Source organism: Vipera ursinii (genome assembly GCF_947247035.1).
Source record: "Vipera ursinii genome assembly, chromosome: 14".
Lineage (NCBI taxonomy): Eukaryota > Metazoa > Chordata > Lepidosauria > Squamata > Viperidae > Vipera > Vipera ursinii.
In genome coordinates this window covers 12,631,603-12,654,961 of record NC_139527.1, presented here as the reverse complement: position 1 = coordinate 12,654,961, position 23,359 = coordinate 12,631,603, and the positions used below count along the sequence as shown (strand labels likewise).

The 23,359-nt window shown below is 41.9% G+C and overlaps 1 protein-coding gene across 1 annotated transcript; it reads left to right on the top strand.

Annotated features, from left to right (window-relative positions):
- Positions 1-1,568: 1,568 nt before the first annotated feature.
- Positions 1,569-23,182, top strand: LOC310646759 (solute carrier family 2, facilitated glucose transporter member 9-like; the record flags this gene model as incomplete). Its single annotated transcript, XM_083373423.1, has 6 exons — positions 1,569-1,751; positions 3,488-3,598; positions 3,889-3,990; positions 14,139-14,214; positions 21,957-22,084; positions 22,994-23,182. 6 exons carry the CDS (start codon positions 1,569-1,571, stop codon positions 23,180-23,182), a joined length of 789 nt encoding a protein of 262 aa, XP_083229549.1.
- Positions 23,183-23,359: the final 177 nt, after the last annotated feature.

Sequence of the window (23,359 nt, the reverse complement as noted above, 5' to 3'; positions counted from 1 at the left end):
CTTGCTTTTCCTGTGGGGGCTGTTGCAGTTTATGAGCAGCAACTCTCTTAATTTTTTTCTCAAACGTGACTGTGTTTTTAAGGAGGAAAGTTTAAAGTGTTTGTCAGGAATGCTTTTCAGGAAAGAAAAAATCCCCATTGATGGCAATGGATGCCAGTGATTCAGAAAGGGGGGGCTGCAAAGCAATTCCTGTTTGCCCCTCTGACCCCCTGGCTAAAGTAGAAAGTATGAAAGATTGTTGTATTTTGGTAACAGTTTTAGTATTGAAAATGCCTCAATGTTTGGAGCAATGGGGCTCTGCAAATGAAATTGGAGACCTAGGTTAAGGGGGGGGGAGGAAATAAATAACAGCATCTTCTGCCAGAAACAAAAAGGGGGAGGGGGGAGTTTGGAACTGCCAGATGCTGGAAAAAAAGCACGAGGCCAAATCTGTGAGAATTGTCCTAATAACATTCCTTATATTTCTGTACATCAAGTTGATTTACTTAATCAACTTGATTAATCTAAAAAAGTCTGAATTTTTTGCCACAGAGCTAGAACTAGACCTAACCTTTTGGAGTTACAAAAATCTATATGACCACTAAATGGCAGCAGAGAGCAAACTCCAACTCTTTGCTGCCATCCAATGGTCATATAGATTTTGCAGTTGTGAAAATGACCTTAATAGAGCTTGATGGTGATTTTGTTTTGTTTTTTGGGATGCCTTCAAGTTAGCATTGATTCCTGGTGACTCCCTGACCAATCCCTATAGTTTTCTCTCCTCCTTTTGAAAATTGAGGTGATATTTGTTCTCCTCTAGTTTTTTGGGACCTTCCTATCCAGGGTTTGTCAAAATTGCTTAAGATAAGCAAGTGAATCTGCTGGAAACCAAGAGGCCTATCATGAATGACATTTTGGCACAGTATCAAATATACTGCTCAAAAAAATAAAGGAAACAGAAAATAAGACATCCTACTATTAAATACAGTACATTGTGTTGTTTAAGTGTTCCCTTTATTTTTTGAGCAGTATATATATCTCTACTTGCCAGATGATATATAGTTACAAAAAGTACAAGGAATTTTTCTTTAAAATTTTGTCATGGTTTTGATGTTTTGGTTTTTAAAAATCTGATTAATGCTGTAGGGTATGCAAAATCTCCACAAATGTAACAGCATATAAAGTGTGCTTTTTTTTAAAATCCAACCATCCAGTATGATGCTATTTCAAAAATCAATTCCAATTTCTATAAACGTCAGGCACAGGAAACCTGAAATAGAAGTTTATTCAGCTACCTATACACAAATATCTGGTCTACTAATGGCCAAGCCAAATTGGCTCTAAATAAAGATAAATGGAATTCATGGGGGTCTGAACTTGGGTCTCTTGTGGCTGTGCAATGATTCCAAACTGATGACGCATTTAACCCTATCCTCCAGCTCAGCTACTTATCTCCTACCCTAAATTTCCCTAATGGGAAATTGTCCAGTTGGGTGAAAAAATGAGTACCTAAATTTCTCTTGTTGGCTCAGCTAAATGTGATTTTTTTTTTGATGAACATTTGAATTGTTCGTCTCTCCTTCCCAGCAATGAAAGACCTCTGGGGTGAAAGACATCAGCAATTGGAAATCGAGGAGGCATTGAAAGAGATGACCATTGCTGGCTCCAAGAACCTGAGTATCTGGGAAGTGATGAAGGAGCCCAGCTTGCGAAGGCCATTGCTTATCGCCATTCTGCTGGTCACAAGTTTGCAGCTCTGTGGCCTGAGTGCAGTTGAGTAGAATACTATTTGGAAACAGCTAAGAAAGTGACCTTTCTTTTCCTTTTTTGCTATTTGTAGACAAGACCAACAGGATTGTGCCTTCCTCTTTGTTCTCCATACAAAGACAGTGATACTAAGAAGGAAGAGAGGAATTGTGCAATTTGGCTCAGACCTTCTAGTCTTTTTTTTTTGCCCCAAGGCATTCAACAGGACCAAGGACAGTTACTAAATTTCTTGTATTTCCATTTCTAACCAAGGACCCCAAAACCTATTTCAGATCAATATATTTTCACACATCCTTTTCAAATTAGTCTTTGTCCCTAACTTTTATTATAGTGGTATTTAATCCTTGACCCAAACAATGATCTAAAGGTGCATGGGTTGTCTAGTGATGGTAATAAGATGGTATTTTTTTAAAAAAGATCTTTAAGTATTAGTGCTATATTTAAGTATTAGTGCTATATTTGCATCTGTCCAACTTTCTTGTATCCTTCCTCTATCCAGAATTGAATTTGTCATTTTTAAAAGAGATGTAATAGTTGATCTTCAAAATATTTGTAATAGGAAGCTGTTAATCCTTCTGGGCCAGGACCTTTCTCAGACTTTTCTCATAGATTTCCTTTATTATTACTATAAATCCATTCATCAGCTGCTTTAGTCATTAACTTTGGTAAATATTTATTTAAATATTTATTTTTGCCAGGGGAAATACTTCTCTGTAAAGTTTTGTATAATACTGATGGAAACCTATTTGCATATTTAAAGGTAAAGGTAAAGGTTTCCTCTGTTCAGTTATTTCCAACTCTAAAGGGAGGTGGACATCTCTGTTTCTTAGCTGAGGGAATCAGCCTTGTCTGGGCTCATGTGGCCAGCATGACTATACATGCATGGAACACTGTTACCTTCCCATCAAGGTGGTATCTTTTTATTCACTCACATTTGGGTGCTTTCAAACTGCTAGGTGGGCAGGAGCTGGAACAAGAATGGGAACCACCCCCACCCCCATCATGTGGTGCTGCTAGTTTAGGGTTACAGTTAAATAGTAATAAACCAGACTTTGACCACCACCCAATAGGTGCTTATAACAAGATATGGGCTGGTTGAGACCAATCCTTTTCAGTGGAAATTGTCCCACAACCTGGTCTCATTTGCTTGATAATTCCACCAAGTGTCTCTTAGCCAAGATGCCTCAGACCAAAAGGCCACAAAGGGGTTAGAAAACTAGGAAAGACAGTTCTGGGGAGATCAGCTCCCCCCACACACACACACATACACACTTAAGTGATGGAGACAAAATAGGTAGCTATTTAAGATGGGGGCAGAGACAGTAGAAAGAGAGGGCTTAATTTGGACTTTTTGGGGTACATGTTGATTTTCTACAGCTCTGATGGGGAAGCTTGTAGGCTGTGACTGTCTAACTTCTGAGTTCAGGCATGTTCAACTTTTATATTGTAATGAACAGTTTGCCAAAAGGAAAAGGAAAACCAGCCCTGAGGAAAAGCTTTGCCATTCAGCAACACTGGACAACTGCCACCCTAAAGGGAAGACTTGATAGTAATGACAATGAGTAGCCTCTTGTTGCAAAGACAATTTATAAATAACACATTTTTTTAAAAAAAGCTAAAAACAAGCACAAAATGCAACAATGGAGCTTGAAAGTCTGCAGCTCTTGTCCACTATATACTGTATATAAAACCTTCATCTTGAAAACCTGCGGTCCATGATTCCCCTTCCTCTGCCTTCCAGATATACTTCTATGCTTTTGAAGTTTTCCGCACTGCCAGGCTGGAAGAGCTGGTCATCCCTTATGTCACTCTGGGCATTGGTCTCTGTGAATTTGCCTCTGTGCTCCTGTGCGTAAGTACAGATGAGTTGCTCACTCGTTTTGCACCATCAACTGCAAAGAGAAAAGGCCAGGCAAGCAGCCTCCTGAGGGAGACAAGTCAGGTGGCAGCAGCTGGATCGAGGCCCTGGTGGGTTGGCATCCTCTCCTCCAGATGGATGTCTGTCAATCAGAAGTCAAGGCAGAAGGTGGCAACAAAGTCAGACCAGGCTCACTTGCCTCCTCCTGTGCAAGTGCGCATGTGGCCTGTCAGGGTCCTTTGGGGTGAGCTTCTATTTGGAGTGACCATCTCTTTTGCCCTCAGAGCTCCATCATTGACCGCCTAGGCCGGAGAGTTCTGCTGTGGGGCGGTTTTGGGATGATGGCCCTCACATTGGCTCTCCTTGTCCTCACTCTGTCTCTCCAGGTAAGCAAGTCCCACCTGGCTAATTCCTGGCTTTGGGCAATTCTTTCATTTTAATTCACATTTCTCTAACCACAGTATTATCTTATTAGAAGGCTTCTGTTTATTGTTCCACTTGCCACAAAATGTCACAAAGGTTTTTACTCAACAGACACTAGTTTCTTCACTTTAATGTTTGTTTTTTATCTAAATTTTAATTATACTAATGCTGCTTTATATGTGTGTGTGTGTGTGTGTGTTTGTGTGTCTGTGTGTATAGTCTTTTTTTTAGTCTTGTCATTTGCTGATTATCAAAATAGAAATGCAAGATAAAAGTTCATTAACAATTTAAAATATGTGTAAGGATCTGCCTCATTCTCTTACAAAGAAAGCAGAACTCTTGAAACAGGAACTTTTAATGGCAGGTACAAACAGTAGGAGAGCTAGGCAGGATCTGAGGTTTTTCCACCTGAATCAATAGGTTACAGGAACAATCGAAACTCCACCCCAACTGTCTATCTGGTCGGTTCAAACAGGCCAATCCATAGGTGTCAACTCACTGTGGGAAAGAACCGATAAGGCACCTTTTCTAAAGGTGGTTAGGTCTCCACAGCTTCTTCCCTCTGTCTGGAGATAAGGCAGATGGCTTAGAGCAGGGGTCGGCAACCTCGGCTCTTTTATGACTCGTGGACTTCAACTCCCAGAATTCCTGAGCCAGCTATGCTGGCTCAGGAATTCTGGGAGTTGAAGTCCACGAGTCATAAAAGAGCCGAGGTTGCCGACCCCTGGCCTAGAGAGACATTCCATTCACACCCCCGAGAAGATACATCAAAGAGGACAGAGCAAAGCGAAAGAAGTGTCCTCCCCTCCCCCCGCGTTAGCACAGCAAGGGCCCCGCAAATCCCCCTACCCCCAGGAGAATGGGAGAACCAAGGAGGTTATGATATGAAAATTTAGGGCTCTGACAACATGAGGTAAAAAAAGTTTGTGCTAGAAATTAAGGTTTCACTAAAATTCAAACTAAAATTCAGAATAGGGCAGTAGAGAGAATCAATATAGCTGGAAGGGACCTTGGACGTCTTCTAGTCCAACCCCCTGCTCAAGCAGGAGACTCTGTACCAGTTAAGACAAGTAGCTGTCTAGTCTCTTCTTAACAACCTCCAGTGATGGAGCACCCACTTTGTCAACATATGAAGAACGGTTGCAGGATTTGGGAATGGCCAGTTTAGAGAAAAGAAGAACTTGGGGGGGGGGACGGGGGACAGGATAGCAGTATTCCAGTATTTGAGAGGCTGCCACAAAGAAAAGGGGGTCAATTTATTTTCCAAAGCACTAGAAGGCAAGACAAGAAATAATGGATGGAAACCAAACAAGGAGAGTCCTAGTGGCCGATCACTTTTTTTTAAAGTAGCTAATTTCATTGTTTAATATTCTAATGCTTATAAATATCATAAATCAATTTTCATAGTGTCCATAATGATCACTTCCATTGTATACGTACAGTGAACATTTCCTTCTTTTTCCACCTTCATAAAATGTGACATTTTTTTCTTTTTTTATTGAAAAGTTTTTAAAATACATTTTTTAAAAACATAAACTCCCTCCATCCCCCTCCCCTCCCCCTTACCCTCCCTTACCCTCCCCCCCAACTTCCCAGAGCTGAATACAAACTTAAGAACTTTACAAACTTAAGCTAAAATATGCTAAATAACTAAAAAAAGACATATTAAATTCTATCGCACTTTAACTTTCTATCGCACTTTAAACATAACTAAATTACTAACCACTTTAAACATAACTAAATTACTAACCAATAATGAATAACTAATAATACATCATATAAAACCTATACTTATTCAAATGCTAAATGAAACTTTTTAGTCCCATATTTATTCTGAATATATTCAATCCATCTTCTCCATTCCACAATATGTTGCGATTGTTCTTTCAAATATGCTGAAATCTTTGCCATTTCCGCCAGGTTTGAAACTTTCAAAGTCCACTCTTCTATAGTAGGCAGTTCCTCCTTCTTCCAATATTGTGCTACTAAGTCTTGCTGCCGTAATTAAATTCAAGATCAATTTAGTATCTATAACAGTACAATCTGTAATAATACCCAACAGAAATAACTGTGGAGAAAACCTTATCTTTTTCTTAAATATCCTCTGCATGTTCCACCAAATTTTAATCCAAAAAACTTTGACTTTTTTACAAGTCCACCATATATGATAATACATTGCATCCTCACAACCACACCTCCAACATTTAGGCTGGCAGTTCGGATACATACTTGCTAATATTTTAGGATCTAAATGCCATCTATAAAACATTTTATAAAAATTTTCTCTTAAATTTTGTGCCTGTGTAAATTTTACATTTCTGACCCATACCTTTTCCCAAGTGTCCATTGTGATAACCTCCTGAAAATTCTGGGCCCACTTTATCATACAATCTTTAACAAGTTCTGTTTCTGAGTCTATTTCTATCAATGCATTATATATCCTTCTTATATGCGCTTGACCTTGATCTCTAATTTGTTTTACCAAATTTCCATCAGTTATCGAAATACCAACTTTCTGATCTTCTTTCCATCCAGCTTGTAACTGCCCATACTGAAATCAAGTTTGCACAATCTTTTCTTCTTTTAAAATATTATATGGCTTTAATTGCCATACATTCCTTTCTATCCTTAAAATTTCTTTATATGTAATCTCATCATGTTTAAATCCAACATTTAATGTTTTTTAATGTTTGTATTTCCTATTTTATTCTGCCCTGTGAACCGCCCTGAGTCCTCAGGGAGAAGGGCGGTATATAAATGTTATTAAATTAAAATTAAATTAAAATTTATATTTTCTATTGCATGTTTAGGTATTGCCCAAATTTGTATTTTATAATTTAACTTATGTCGATATTTTTTCCAAACTCGCAACAGAGCATACCTTAATATATGTGTTTTAAAAACATTATCCACCTTCTTGTCATACAATAAATATGCATGCCAACCAAATAACAAATCATAACCCTCAACATTCAATAATCTCCCTTGTGTTAAATTAAACCAATCACTAATTGATGATAAAGCAGCAGCCTCATAATATAATTTAAAATTGGGCATTTTAAGACCACCTCTTTATTTTATTTTTACTTTATTAAATTTATATAACGCCCTATTCCCGGAGGACTCAGGGCGGTGTACAGGGAAGATTAAAACAAACATACAAAAATTAAAATCAGATTAAAACAGTTAATTAAATAAAGTCCCCGAAATTTAAAACTAAAGCCTAATAAAAATTAAAACCCCTCAGCCTGGGCCAGACAGTTCAAAGAGCCAAGTTTTCAGGTCCCTGCAGAATGAGCGAAGGTTGGGAGCAGTCCTAAGTTCCATGGGGAGCTGGTTCCATAGGGCCGGAGCGCCCACAGAGAACCCGCCGGCATTCCCTAACTGGTGGTATCCTGAGAAGGCCCTCCCTGTGGGAGCGCACGGGACGAAGGGAGCTTGATGCCGGCAGCAGGTGTTCCCTCAGATAACCTGGACCCAAGCCATTTAGGGCTTTATAGGTCATCACCAGCACCTTGAATCTCACCCAAAGGGCAACCGGAAGCCAATGCAGCTCGCGGAGTAGAGGTGTTACATGGGAGTATCGGGAAGCCCCCATCACAACTCGCGTGGCCACATTCTGCACCATTTGAAGCCTCCGAGTGGTCCTCAAGGGCAGCCCCATGTAGAGAGCGTTGCAGTAGTCTAAACAGGAGGTCACGAGCGCATGAGTGACTGTGCGTAGGGCATCTCGGTCCAGATAGGGTCGCAACTGGTGCACCAGGCGAACCTGGGCAAAAGCCCCCCTGGTCACGGCTCCTATGTGATCTTCAAAATTGAGCTGTGAATCAAGGAGGACGCCCAAGTTGCAAGCCCTATCAACGGGGGGTAACACCTCACCCCACATCGTTAAAGATGGAATAGTCTGGGTAACCCGAGATGCCGGTATGCACAGCCACTCAGTCTTGGCAGGATTGAGACGAAGCCTGTTTCTCCCCATCCAGACCCGGACCGCCTCCAGGCAACGGGACATCATGGCAAGGGCATCACTGGGTTGGTTCAGGGTGGAGAAGAAAAGTTGGGTATCATCAGCATACTGATGATACCCCACCCTGAAACCATGAATGATCTCGCCCAGCGGCTTCATATAGATGTTGAACAGGAGGGGAGAGAGAACCGACCCCTGAGGAACTCCACAAACGAGAGGCTTCGGGGCGGACCTCTGCCCTCCTGTCAACACCGACTGCGAGCGGTCCAGGAGATAGGAGGAGAACCACTGCAAAACAGTGCCTCCCACTCCCAACCCCCTGAGACGTCACAGTAGGATACCATGGTCGATGGTATCGAAAGCCGCTGAAAGATCTAATAGGACTTGGACAGAGGAACAACCCCTGTCCCGAGCCCGCCAGAGATCATTCACCAGCACGACCAATGCGGTCTCTGTGCTGTGCCTGGGCCTGAAACCCGATTAGTACTGGTCCAGATAATCAGCTTCATCCAGGAACAGAGGAAGCTGATGCGCCAAAAAGCAAAGGTTGGAGACCGGACAATAATTATTTAAAACAGCCGGGTCCAGGGCAGGCTTCTTGAGGAGGGGTCTCACCACCGCCTCCTTCAGGGTGGCGGGTAAGATACCCTCCTTCAAGGAAGCAGTTATTACTGCCTGGAACCAGCCTCATGTCTCCTCCCGAGCCGCATAAACCAGCCAGGAGGGGCACGGGTCCAACAAACAGGTGGTGGAACTCAGCCTCCTCCTCATCCTGTCCACATCATCAGGGGAAACAGGATCGAACTCAGTCCAGATAACACGCTCAAGACCATCCGATTCCTCCACATCAGACTCTGCCCAGTCAGAGTCCAAACCGGTCTGAATCTGAGCGATTTTATCCATCAGATGATGACTAAACTTTCACGTACATCTTGCATTATCTTAAGTTTTACTCTCAGTCTTTTCCCTGCCCAAATAAATTTATTAATACCTTTCTGCCATTCCTCCAAATTTGAATCTTTTTTAAGTATAGGTATCATTTGAAACAAAAATAATTTTTTTGGCAAAACATTCATTTTTACTGCTGTGATTCTTCCCAATAAAGATAATTGTAATTTTTTCCAACTATCTAACTCTTTTTGTATTTTTAACCATAACAATTCATGATTATTTTATATAATTTTACATTTGAAGCTGAAAGATATACCCCCAAATATTTAATCTTTTTAACTATTTCAAATCCAGTTAGCCCTTCTAAAACAACCTTTTGTTCTGTAGTCATATTTTTAGACAAAATTTTAGTTTTTTGCGTATTTATCTTAAATCCAGAAACTTTTCCATATGACAATATTATCTCCATCAAATCAACAACTGAGTAAGTCGGTTGACTTAATGTAATAACAAAGTCATCCGCAAACGCTCTCAATCTTATTATTATCTATAATCTTGATCTCTTATTTTAATTCCCTTAATTTTATTTGAGTCTTGTATCTTAATCAATAATATTTCCAATGTTAAAACAAACAACAAAGGTGACAACGGACACCCCTGTCTTGTACCCTTTTCAATATTACATGTTTCTGTCAAACTACCATTGATTATTATTTGAGCTGTTTGCTTCTGATATATTGCCCTAATAGGTTGTAAAAAAAACCTCCATTTTCTCCAGTACCTTAAATAAAAATTGCCAATCCAATTGATCAAAAGCTTTTTCAGCATCCAAAAAAATCAGCGCTGCAGAGACCTGGTTATTTCTTTCCAAAAATTCCAATAAATCTACAATATGTCTCACATTATTCTTCATTATTCTTCACTTATAAATCCTGTTTGGTCACTATGAATCATTTGCTGCATTACCTTCATTAATCAATTTGCTAAAATTTTTGCAAATATCTTATAATCAGTATTTAAAAGCGATATTGGCCTATAATTTTTGGTTTGGGTAAGATCTTGATCTTCCTTCGGAATCAGTGATATAAAAGCTGTTTTCCACGATGGAGGCACTTCTCCAGATTGAATTGTTCTAAATAATTCTTTTAAAGGTTCCACCATTTCTAACTGTAAATCTTTATAGTAAATGGCAGTCAAGCCATCTGCTCCTGGTGCTTTCCCCACCTTTAATTGTTTAATTGCTAAAAAAAATTCTTCATCATTTATTGGTTGATTCATCCCTTCCCTTTGCTCTTGTGTAAGAACAGGGATATTCACTTCTTGTAGATATCTATCTATATCTACATCTTGAATCTTATCCCTAACGTATAACTTAGAGTAAAATTCAACAAAAGCCTTTTTAATAAGATTCTGCTGAAACACCTCTTTATCCTTGTATTCTATCTATATTACGTGACCTTTGTTTCTTCTTTAACAAGTAAGCTAACCATCTACCCGGCTTATTAGCATTACAAAAAGTATTATGTTTAACATACCGTAAATTGGTTGCCACTTGATCTGCCATCAACATATTAAACTGACTTTTTAACAAAGTAATTGCTTCTTTAATCTTTTTATCAGATGGATTCAAAATTAAAACCTGCTCTTTCTCTTAATTTCCTCCTCTAACTCTTTTCGCTTATATTCCAGTTGACGCCTATATTTATTATTCAAGTATATTAACACTCCTCTCATATAAGCTTTACTTGCATCCCAAACCATTTCAATAGAAGTACCTTATGCATATTTATATTTAAAAAATTCTTTCATCTTTTTTTTACATTCTTCCACATTTTCTTGATAACTAAACAGATTTTCATTCAATCTCCAAGACCTCCTCTCTCCACTCTCTTTTTCCAGTTCCAGCCATACTGGACTATGATCTGATAGAATTCTTGGACATATCTTCTTAATCCTAGAAAAAAAATCATTAGTAATTAATACAAAATCGATCCTAGAAAAGGATTGATGTCTATCAGAAAAAAAGTAAAAAATTTACTTCCAAATTTCTTTCTCTCCAAACATCTCTCAATTCCAAGTCATCTTTCATCTCAGAAAAGGATTTAGGCAATCTAGCATGATTTGGTATACTTCTAAAAAGACCTTTTTTGTCTTTTTGTACATCCAGGACACCATTCCAATCTCCCATCAAAATACATGATTTATAATCCCATTGAACTATCTTGTTATGTAAAAGTTTATAAAATTCTCCTTGCTGTTGATTAGGGGCATATAATCCAACCAAAAGTATTTTCTTGCCTTCTATTAACAATTCAATTATAACATATCTTCCTTGTTTGTCTGTTTCAATTAAATTAGCTGTTCAATTCTTCTTCATGTAAATAACTACTCCATTTTTCTTATCTGGAGCAGATGCATTAAACCAGACATGTCAAACACAAGGCCCGGGGGCCAGATCTGGCCCGCAAAGTGGTTTCATGTGGCCCCCGAAGCCATCCTGGAAACAGTGAGGGAACTGCCTTGGCCCTGGCCCAGAGACCCTCCTTCTGCCAGAGACCCCCAGATCTGTCCCACTCCTGCCCAGGCCCCCATAGGCACCCTTGATGCCAACAATGTAGAGCTGGCCACGCCCACCCAGTAGGCCACGCCCACCCTGGCCATACCCACCCGGCCCCTTCAGGGCAACCGCAGTGCTGATGTGTCCCTCAATGAAATTGAGTTTGACACCCCTGCATTAAACTGTGTACCCAATCTAAAGTTTATCAAATATTTTTGATCAGCTGCTCGAATATGCGTTTCCTGTAAACAAATAACATCATTTTTAAATTATTTCAAATACTGAAATACTTTCTTTCTCTTGTGCAGGGAATTTAATCCATTAACATTCCAGGTTGGAAACTTTGTCGCCATCTTTTGCGACCTGAAGCTTTCGGAGCGCCTCTTGCAAAAACACCTGCACTTGCCTCTTCGATTTCGCTCCTCCCACTGCTTCACTATAAGTAGGTTCTTGAGATGTAATTGTAGCTTTCTGTTGTTCTTGTTCTTGTCTCATTTGTCTAATTGCAGCCCGTGTCATTCTTTGTTCTCTAACCTCTTTTGATGACATCTGGGACTGCTCAACTTCTAGAATTTTCTGAGATTCTTTATCCTTCTGCAAAGTAACTCCTTCAGCTCCTTGTATCTGAATCTGACGCTCTCCTTCATCCTTCCTTCCTTTAAATTCTGAAGATGGTGGAGAACCTGCCTTCAATATGTTAGAATAAAAATCTCGTGCCTTCAAAACTGTATTAAGATGATATCTCGTGCCAGCATAATTCACCACCAAGCCTACTGGAATCTCCCATCTAAACTGAAGCTGCCGTTTCTTTAATTCCTCTACCAAAAAAGCAAATTCTTTTCTTCTCCTTAAAATTCTTGGAGGAATCTCTTTCAGAATCAAAACTTCTTGCTCAGCAACTTTAAATCTATTGTTATAAAAGGCTTGGATAATCACATTTCTGATTGATCTCTTTGTCAAATAAACCACCACATCTCTAGGTAATTTTCTTTGTCTGGCAATCCAAGAATTAACACGAAATATTTTGTCTATATAATATCTTAATATCATAATATCTTCTGCTTGATGATCCAAAACCGGTTCGAGGGCTTGTGCCAATAACTCTTTCAAGTTTTCCTTTGGGTCTTCCTTCAATCCTCTAATCCTCACAGCAAACTCCATATCTCTATATTGTATCATAACTACATCATCATCAATCTTTTCCATCACATTTTCAGCTTCCAACATTTTAGCATCCAATCTCAAATTATTTTTATTCAACTCTTCCATACGATCATCCAGACGCTCAATACAGACTGCCAGCCCATGAAATGCAGCTAAAATGTCTGCTCTTATTTCAGTATTCTTCTCCTCAATAAGTTCAGCTATTTGCTGGGATTTTTTTTAAAGCATCTTGTAAAGCATCTTGTAAATCTTTTACTGTTAATGCTGGTGCGGGTGCGGGTGCCACAGGAGGGGGCATCAAAGCCTGTAATTAAGAATGCTGAACTGGCAAAGCACCAGCACTTCTAGGAACTTTAGTTGGTTTAGAAGCCATCTTAACACCCAGTTAATTTCTATTGCGCACTTTCACTTTCCACACCACTTTCCACACCGCTTTTCTTTCAAAATAAACCAGAGTTAAAGTCTGAATAATTGCTGTTCCAATATTCTCCTGCACAGCTCTGCCTGCATCCAGGTAATACAAAGTTAATTGTTGATTGCAGGGATGGTTGGAGCGTCCTGCTCCACTCCAAAACCTTGAAGCAGAGGAGTCCCTGAGTCCGGAGCTAGTTCAGGCTTCGGGGGGGCTCTCACCCTTCAACCCCCAGAATTTAAACTCTGGGGGTCTAGGGGAGCTCTACCCCTACCTGAACACTCACCCCCCCTCTTCTCCCGAGGAGAGGGTTTCTGAGCCGCAAAACAGCTGATCATCGCTGTTTTAGTGGCTCCAATGGAAAACAATGGGGCTGATGGCCGGAACGGCTGCCATCGACGGAGCCTTGCCACCCGGAAGTCCCTAGTGGACAATCACTTGACTATAAAGCAACAATGTGCAACAGCAGCCAAAAAATCTAAAGTCTGTCATTGATAACCAAATGGAGGTTTATTTCTGAATTGCCCTCATACAAAGGAGAAGTCAAGAGAAGCCTGAAAAAATGGCTGTTAGGATGGAGTTGATGAGATTCTGGAAAAGAAAGAGGAGATAAAGTTGAACTTATCAATGAACAAGGTGGAAGCAAGGTGAGAAAGGCCCAGAAGCATATACTGCAGGATAAAAACTTTGGGACAGCTATGAGCTGGATGACTGAGAATCTCCATAAGCATGTAGGACAAAACAGTTTTCATTATGATACCTTCTTTTTGCTGTGCAATTTCTCTGACTTCATATTTGCAATTTCTTTTCTTTGAATCACAGAGTTGGTTGTCCTGAAAGGAATGAGATGATGGGGAGGGATGGAGGTCTGCTAATTCACAGAGACATTGACTGCTAATACTCCATAGGAGTTGTTGATTTTCTGTTGCTAGAACCACTATCACTGCAGCAGCTAAATCCATTGTAAGCTGAATAATTTGGGTTTCCTATTTCAACAGTCCCCTCCACACACAGGCAGCAAAAGATATCGTACAGGAGGGGACAATGTCTGGTCTAAATTTTGGTTTGCTGGCAGTGGGCCCCCACTTTAATCCCACCTGCTCTTGTTCCTCCCTTTTAGGATCAGTCTTCCTGGATTTCATACAGCAGCATCGCCCTCATCTTCCTCTTCATAACTTTCTATGGAAGTGGTCCATGTGAGTACAGTGAAATCAAATACGGAGAAGCCATGACACAGAACATAGAATAATAGGTTTGGAAGGGACTTTAGAAGTCTTCTAGTCCAACCCCCTGCCCATGGCTGGAGACCCTATATAATTCTGGACAAATGTCTCTTCATTCTCTTCTTGAAAACCTCTGGTGATAGACTAGAGCACCCACAGCTTTTTCCACCTATTACATCTTGTCCTGCCCTGGTGCTTTGGAGAATAGGTTGACACCCTCTTCTCTGCAGGTGTCAAGTACTGGAAAACTGCTCTCATTATCAGCCCTAGGTCTTCCTTTTGTTAGAGTAGACATACCTAGTGTTCTCAGTTGTTCATCGTGTAGCCTCCAAATCTTTTATCATCTTTGTTGCTCTTTTCTGCACTCTTTCTAGGGTTTCAACATCTTTTTCTGTATTCTGGCGACCAGAATTCGATGTAATATTCAAAATGTGGTCTCACTGATAAAATAGTACTGATAAAATAGTACTATCACTTCACGTGATCTGTGGAGTACTTTGTCAAATGCTTACTGAAGTACAATTATATTAAGTCCATAACATTTCCCTTATCTACTAATTTTGCCAGTCAGTTTGTCAAAGAATGCAATAAGATTTCTTTGGCATGATATGTTTTTAACAACCATGTTGGCTTCTAGCAATAACTTGTTCTAGTAATAACTTGCTTGTTTTTACGTGGTTGCAGATCCATTGTTTAATTATCTTTTCCAGGATCTTCCTAGGTATTGATGTCTGACTGACTTGTCTGTTGTTTCAAGGATTGACTTTGTTGCCCTTTTTGAATGTTGGAACCACATCTGCTCTTTCCAGTCCTCTGACAGTCCTCTTATGCTCTAGGTAGGATCTTTGAAAGATTTCATTCAGTGGTTCCAAGATTCCATCTGCCAGCTCTTTCAGAAATCTGAGATGTCATCCAACTGGTCCTGGTGATAGGAACTCGTCTAGGGTGGACAAGTTACTTTATCTTTTTCTTGACTATTTTGACTTGCCTTCCTATTCTGTCTTTTACAGTATTGTTTTTGATAGGTTGGACTGTTTTCCCCCCTTTTGTGTAAAAAGAGATGCAAAGAATGAATTAAGCAGTTCTGCTTTCTTTCTTCTGCTCCTTGCCATCTTCTACTAGGTGACCAATCATTTCCTTGACTTTTTTTGTTTCTTACGTTACTTTGCAAATGACAAATGGCTGCTACTCAGTCCCTGAATAAAGGGGAGGCTTCCATCTTCTTTGGCAGGGGTTCTCTTGCCTCACCTCAAAGAGCCTTTTTCCTGACATTCCACCAGAACCTATGTCAGGACCCACCTCAATCCACATCTTAGGAAATAAGAACTCTTGGATGCAAGTTTAGTTCAAAAGGAAAATGTTTACTAGGATGGAATCGATTGTGGCAATACAAGACGGAATCTAACAAAGTTACATTTCAATCCTATATAAAGCATTCCCATTTCAGCCCCCTCCCTTATGTGTCAGGCCCTTCCGTGGGAAAGGGAACTCTCCTTGTTTTTATTGTTATTGCTTCTTCCTTTTCAGTTGTAAATGAAGATGCAATCCAGATCTGTCTCTCCCCCTCCCTCCCCCAGTTCAAACGTTTCCCTGTTGTTTGAAGATCGCCTTAAGTAACCATCCTTTCCCCCCCCTTGGAGAGATGGCAGAAACCCCAGAATAAGCACAATGTTCTACCTATACATTTATGAAATGTGATACAAATGGATTCTGACATTCGGCTCTCCTTTCAGAAAAAAGATGAGTCCATCTGTGGGGAAAGAAAACATATAAATGTTAGCCTGGTTTGTTGGGATATTCTGTATGAAACCTCTTAAGCAACTTAGGTGCTTTAACATGGAGTTTGTTAACCCACTCATTTTCTGAGGAGGGGAGGTGTTTCCATGCCACTAAATATTGTATTGTGCCATGGTGTTTTCTGGAATCTAACATTTCTTTCACTTCAAAATGTTGTTCTCCTTCCACCATGATGGGGGGTGGTGGTGGTGGGATTTTTGCTCGTAGTGGTGATTGTTGTTCTCTCTTTAATAGACTGCAGTGAAAGTTTGGGTGTATTCGTCTAAGATTTTTGGGTAGTTCTAATTCAACTGTTACTGGGTTTATGATTCTTTTAATTGGAAAGGGTCCAATATATTTTGGTCCTAGTTTTTTATAGGGTTGGAGTGATTTCAGGTATTTTGTGGATAAATATACCATCTCTCCTACCCTAAATGGTGTGGGATCAGTTCTTTTTTTGTCTGCTTTTCTGGCATCTTCCAACGCTTACCTAACGATTGGCCATATATTTTGTAATTGAGCAATCCATTCCTTCAGATCAGGTATGACCGGTTCTTTTGGGGTTAGTTCTGGTATTGGGTTGAAACTCTGGCCTGTAGCTACTTGAAAAGGGGTGTAACCTGTGCTTGAGTGGACTGCAAAAGGCAGTAGGTCCGTCCAGTCGGACTGCTGAAAATTAATAAAGCATCTCAGATATTGTTCAAGTATATTATTAAGTCTTTCAGAAGCTCCGTCTGTCTGAGGATGGTGACTAGATGACAGTCCTTGTGTGGTTCCTAAGAGGGATAAAAATTCTTTCCAAAATGCCGACGTAAATTGCACCCCTCTGTCAGATATGATGCATTGTGCAATCTGTAAATATGCTGTACAAAAAGTCTTGCTAATGCTTTTGCAGTCGGGATTTTTTGGCAAGGTATGAAATGTACTTGCTTAGAGAACAGATCTGTGACAGTCCAGACTACGGTGTTTCCATTACTTTCTGGCAGTTCTACAATAAAATCCATGGCTGAGGGGTTCGCCACTGGTTGTAACAGACCTGGCGATTTCCCTTGCAGTCTTTTGGCCATCGCACAAATTTGACAGCTACCCACATAGCTTTCTATGTCCTTTTTCATAGATGGCCACCAAAATTGCCTTTTAGTTAAGTGTAAGTTTTTTACAAAGCCAAAGTGTCCTGCTGATTTTGTATCATGGCACAGTTGCATGAAATTGATTCTCTGTGTGGCAGGTATAGCTTCTCCTCCACCCATGGCAGTCCATCTTTAATTGTGCACACATGTTTATTTTTCTGGAACCATTCATCACTTTCCAAAGACTTCCTGAATTCTATTCCAGTTTGGCTATCTACCTTCGGCTTCATTTTTTCTTGTGCCCTGGTGGTGACTGGTGCTGCCAGTTGTTGTTCCGGTACAAGTGGTTTAAAGTCAGTAACTCTTGTGCTGTTATATTGGGGCATGCGGGATAATGCATCTGCCAGGAAGTTCTTTCCCCCCGGTAAGTGTTTGAGAGTGAAATTGAATCAGTGAAAATGTTGGGACCAGCAGGCTTGCTTAGGAGTGAGCTTCCTGGGCGTTTTTAGTGCTTCCAAATTCTTGTGGTCTGTCCAGACCTGGAAAGGTATTTTATTTCCTTCTAAAAATTGGCGCCATGTTAGTAATGCCCACCTCAACGAGAATGCCTCTTTTCCCCATATTGTTCTGTTTCTGTGAGTTTTCTGGATGTGTATGCACATGGTTGCAACGTCCCCCCATCATTTTCTTGTAATAGTACGGCTCCTACCACTACATCACTCGCATCTGCCTGTATTACAAAAGGTTTGTCGGGATCTGGGTGTTTTAGGACAGGCTCAGCAGAAAAAAGTCTCTTTAGTCTCTCAAATGCTGCTTGACACTCCATTGTCCACTTTACAAGCTGGCTGGATTTCATGGGGGACCCCCCTTTCGTTTTCAACAAGTTTGTCAGGGGCATGGCTATTTGGCCAAATGCAGGGATGAATTGGTGGTAGAAATTTGCAAACCCCAGGAAACTTTGCAATTGCTTCCATGTGCGGGGGGGTGCCCGCTCTAATACTGCCCTAACTTTCTCAGGGTCTATTTCAATGCCCTCTGGGGATATGCGATATCCCAGATAGTCAATTTTTTCTTGGTGGAATTCGCACTTTGATAGTTTAGCATATAGGTGGGCAGCTCACAACGTTTTCAGGACTGCTCTGACTAGTTTGATAGTCTTTGGTCTCTTTGGTCTCAGTGAAGATAAGGATGTCGTCCAGGTAAACCAGGACCCCCTTATAAAGGTGCTCCCTTAGCACGTCATTAATTAACTGCATGAATACTGTGGGGGGCCATTGCAGTCCAAATGGCAGTACTTTGAACTGGTAGCAACCCAATGGGCAGTTGAATGCAGTCTTCCATTCATCTCCTTCCTTAATCCTAATGCGGTAGTATGCTTCCCTCAGGTCTAGTTTAGTGAAAGTCCTTCCTTTCAATAGGTGGGATAGCATATCATTCATCAGGGGTAAGGGGTACAGATTGCATTCACTAATTGTATTCAAATTCCTATAATCTATACAACAGCGGTAAGAACCATTCTTCTTTTCCCTGAGCAGAACTGGGGCAGCCACTTTGGGTCTGGCAGGCTCAATGAAGCTCCTTTCTAAGTTTTTCTTTATGAATCTTTCCATTTCTGCCATTTCCCTTGGGCTCATGGCATACATCCTGGGTTTTGGGAGTTTTGCCCCGGGTTTGAATTCTATAGCACAGTCTGTGGGGCGGTGGGGGGGAAGCTCATCTGCCCGTTCCTCACTGAAAACCTCAGCCAGGTCCCTGTATTCCTCCGGTATCTCTGGTAACCCCTTCTCTTTCCCCACTGCTGCTGTCTCCTCCCTCTGGGTTGGGGGGGTGCTTTTGGAGTCTAAGTTCTTCTGCCCCCCCTTTGGAAAATTGAGTTCTGCTGTTTATCCCGGGGTTCCATTTCTTCAGCTATTCCAGTCCTAGAATCATTGGGCATTCCATGCCTGGGGCCACTATAAACGTTATGTCCTCCTCATGGGGCCCCAGTGATAGGTGGATTGGTAAAGTGGCTAGGGTGGCTGGTCCCCCCTGCTATTGTCCCATCTAATTGACTAAAAGAGATTGGTTGTTTTAGCCTCCTTACTGAGATGCTCAATCTCTCCACCAGCGTTGGGCTGATAAGGCAGCGGATGCACCCAGAGTCTATCAGAGCTTTTATTTTGGCTGCTTCAGGCATAGGGGAAGCTAATATAGTCACTGTCTTAAGTATGGGTGGAAGGGGTCCACTTACCAATGGTTCTCCCTCTGGGCTGTCTTCTGAGTTGTCCACCGTCCCTGCGGTGCAGGCTGGAGTCCAATCCCAGTTCCTGGCAGGAATTGTGGACTCTACAGCCTCTGTCCCCTTCATGGAAGATTCTTTTGTGTTGCCTTGGGGCTTCCCCGGCTTCTTGGAGGATGATGCCTCTGGTTTTCGTTGGGGGGCTTTTGAACGACATTCTGCAGCATGGTGGCCCTCTCTCCCACAGTTAAAACAACCCGTTGATTTTTTGGCTGTGGCTGGTGGTTTTTCCTCCCTCGCGTGTTTGCTCAGGTGGCAGGCAGCCCCATGGTTTTCGTCTGCGGTGTCTCTTCAGTAGGTCTATTTCCACTTCCTCCGCCAGGATGTACCAGTCGTCGAGATGGGGTGGGTCTCCTCGAGGCAGGCAAGCCTCGTAGTTTAGACCATCTTTGAAGTGGCTAAGGAGTATGTCTTCTGGCCAGTTTAGCTTGCTGGCAATGGCTCGGAATTCTTGGGTATATTTGGCCATCGCTTGCCTGCCCTGCCTCACCGTTTTGATTCTCTCCCGGGCCTTACGGTCAGCCAAAGGATCCTCGAACCGCCGCCTCAAAGATGACATGAATCGGTTGAAGTCGTCGAGTTCTGGGGCGTTGGAGTCGTGCAAGTTTACCACCCAGTCTGCAGCCGATCCGTCCAGGGCAGATTGCATAATTCAGATGCGTGTTTTGTCACTAGGGATATCCCGGCCATACTCTTCCATGTAACTGAGGACTTGGGTTAGGAAGAATCCCAGTCGTGATGGCTCCCCCTTGAATTTGACTTCCAGGGGCGGGAGTCTTTGGCTGGAGCGTTGTCTGCGCCGTGGCCAGTATCACTCCTCATCCTGGTCCCCGTCTGTGGTTCTGGGGGGGGGTACTGCTGAGGCAGCAATTCCTGTTCCATTGGACGGCCCCGGGGTTTCAGGTGCTGGATCCCCTCCGTTACCTTTCCAGTTGCGTCCCCAGGCGCTGCCTCGGTTGCGATTTTCAGCTCTCTCCTCCCTTAGTGAGCTCAGGGTTGCTTTCATCAGATCAATGGCCTTTTCCAGGATCCGCTCCTCGCTGGCATGCAGGGAACTCTCCATCTCTTGCCTCCATTCTGGTTGGTGGTTACTCCGCCTCAGGGTCACTTCTCCCGAAGCCTTTTCCCACTCACTTTCCTTCCAACACCCATCGAACACCGGGGTTTTCGGACGTACTGCTCCACCGCTTCCTCCCTGGGGAAATATGCCGCTTCAGCTTCCCATCGTCTCTGGGATTCCATTTGGGGGGAAGACTCCCCCTCCATGGGGCTTCCCTCCTCTCTTGCTTCATCGCCAGACATTGTATTTGGTGCAAAGTCCCCCGGTAAGGTTTTCCCTTCCAGGTTGACTCTTATAGCAGATCCCGTCTACTGTCAGGACCCACCTCAATCCACATCTTAAGAAATAAGAACTCTTGGATGCAAGTTTAGTCCCAAAAGGAAAATGTTTACTAGGATGGAATCGATTGTGGCAATACAAGACGGAATCTAACAAAGTTACATTTCAATCCTACATAAAGCATTCCCATTTCAGCCCCTCCCATCATTTACTTATGTGTCAGGCCCTTCCGTGGGAAAGGGAACTCTCCTTGTTTTTATTTTTATTGCTTCTTCCTTTTCAGTTGTAAATGAAGATGAAATCCAGATCTGTCTCTCCCCCTCCCTCCCCAGTTCAAACGTTTCCCTGTTGTTTGAAGATCGCCTTAAGTAACCATCCTCTCCCCCCCTCGGAGAGATGGCAGAATCCCCAGAATTCTACCTATACATTTATGAAATGTGATATAAATGGATTCTGACAACCTACTTTCCTATAAGTTATACTTTTGTTCTGAGATCTTTTGTGTGACTTCCTTTCCAATATTTGAAGGACCTGTCAGACCTCCCTTCAATCTTGTCCATTTAAACAAAATGGAACTATTCATGCACGTGATTTCATGTCTTGAATTTGCCTCATCTTCAATATCAAGATTCTTTTGCTTTGAACAATTGCCAAGTGACATATTTCTCATCCAATACCTGTGCATTTCTGTTTCCTAAACAGCAACAACTTTGCTTCTTGTTCTGATAAATATGATTGGAGTTTTTTCCAGTCCTTTTCTGCAACAGGTGATTCTGCTTGCAGAATACTGATGTAGATGACAACTGCACTTATGCTGCCCAAAGGAGGTCCAGCAGCAACTAATTTCTCCCTGGAATTCATGCTTTCTGCCACACAGGCTTTTTCCTGGCGTCTGCCCCATCACCAATCTTGGAAAAGCAGTTTTGCTCTCATCCATCCCAGGGAGTGCATTTTGTGCAACAGATTATTATTATTATCTCACATAGTGGCACGGGGGTGATGGAGGTGATGTGTCTTTCCCTCTTCTGACTTATCTTGGGGGCAGGGGAGAAGTCCAGTGCTTGAACATGTCCACACAGGGTTCTGGGGATCAGAATCCTGACTATGAACTATGTCGTATTTTAAATTAAGTGAAAGACATACAGAGATTAGGAGCAGTCTCCACAAGCTGTTTCGTGCATTAAAGGGACCCAAGGCTGCTCAGTAGCATGGAGGGAGAGTCTTGACTTTCTAGGGCTGTCTCTTCTTTCAGCTGGCGCCATCTTCTCTGTCATGGTGGAGATTTTCCGTCCTGATGCAAGACCATCTGCCCTGGCCCTGGCCAGCTCGTTCAGCTGGGGGGGGCTCTTTATCACCGGCATAGGTTTTCCCTTTGTGGTGGTAAGTTGGACTGAAAGTCATGAGTCCACAGGAAAGGAGAAATAAATTAAAATAATTAAAATAATAACATGAATCAGGTATGTAATGGTGATTGATTTTAGAGCTGATTTCCAATTAACCATTTCAAAACAGTCTTATTGTTCTTAATTGCAGAGAAATTAGAAAATATCACTTGGGTTTGCTTCTGCCGTCCTTCAAGTGTCTTAAAATGGGCAGCTCAATATAGCATTTTTTATTGTTTGTTTCAATCATTTCCAAAGAAGGTTCCCTACCCACAACTCTTCTTTGCCCCAACGAATACTCTGGGCTTCCTTTCCTTCTTTCCTGTTTTAACTTTCACGCTCCAAGGCACTTTAGGGAGCATCACTCAAAAGGGACCTGACTGACCAGCGTTTGAGTAGTCAAATGCCCTCGGCCTGACCTTCTTCACAGAGTGTGGCTCTAGAGATAAAGTGAAGGGCCATCTCAAAAGAAACTGCTTGGAGCTGCTAGAGAAAGGGCAGGAAAGAAATATTTTAAAACCAATCGATAATTAATTAGCAGAACATAAGATTTTGACACTCAAAGGATATAAAAAGGCAGAATAAAAATCTAATTATCATCATCCCCACCATCCCCACCACCATCATCATCTGGCACCCATGGGAAGATTTGCCCCAGGGAGGCTGCACCCCACTTCAACAACTTTAAGTGGCTCTTCTACTAGCATTCTGTGGGGAAAGGCAAGTGATGGTGCTCAAAGAGTTGGCACTAAAAAATCTGCTCCCCTGAGACACGAGGAAGTGAAAGCCGGAGTGATTATTGTCATGCCCAGGAGTAATCACTCCCCTGGATTAACAGATTGAGAGCAGAAGACCACCAGAAGAACTTGACTTTCCCACTCTGCCTCTGCCTCTGCCTGCTTCCCAGGTACACTCAGATGCCCTGTTCTGCTTTGTTGTTTGGAGGAAGGTTGAAAATGTCTTTAACGCTGCCTTTAGCCACCACAGGTTTCAGCCTTTAGGTTCCTGCCTCCAGAAAGGGCCTGTGCTGCTCCTGACTTTCAGCTACACGTCCACCCACGTCCAGACCTTTCTGAGCTCTCTTGAATTTGTCTGAACTTTTAAAAATTTGAGCCACTGAGCACTTTGTCCACTCCTTCTTGGAGACTATGTGATGGATAAAAAGGACTTTCTTATTGTCCATCAGAGTCACTCGGTGACTTGGATTTCATTAGATTTTCAGTTCTCCAGTGCTTTTCCCCTTAGTCCCAAACAACTATGCAGGGAGATTGTG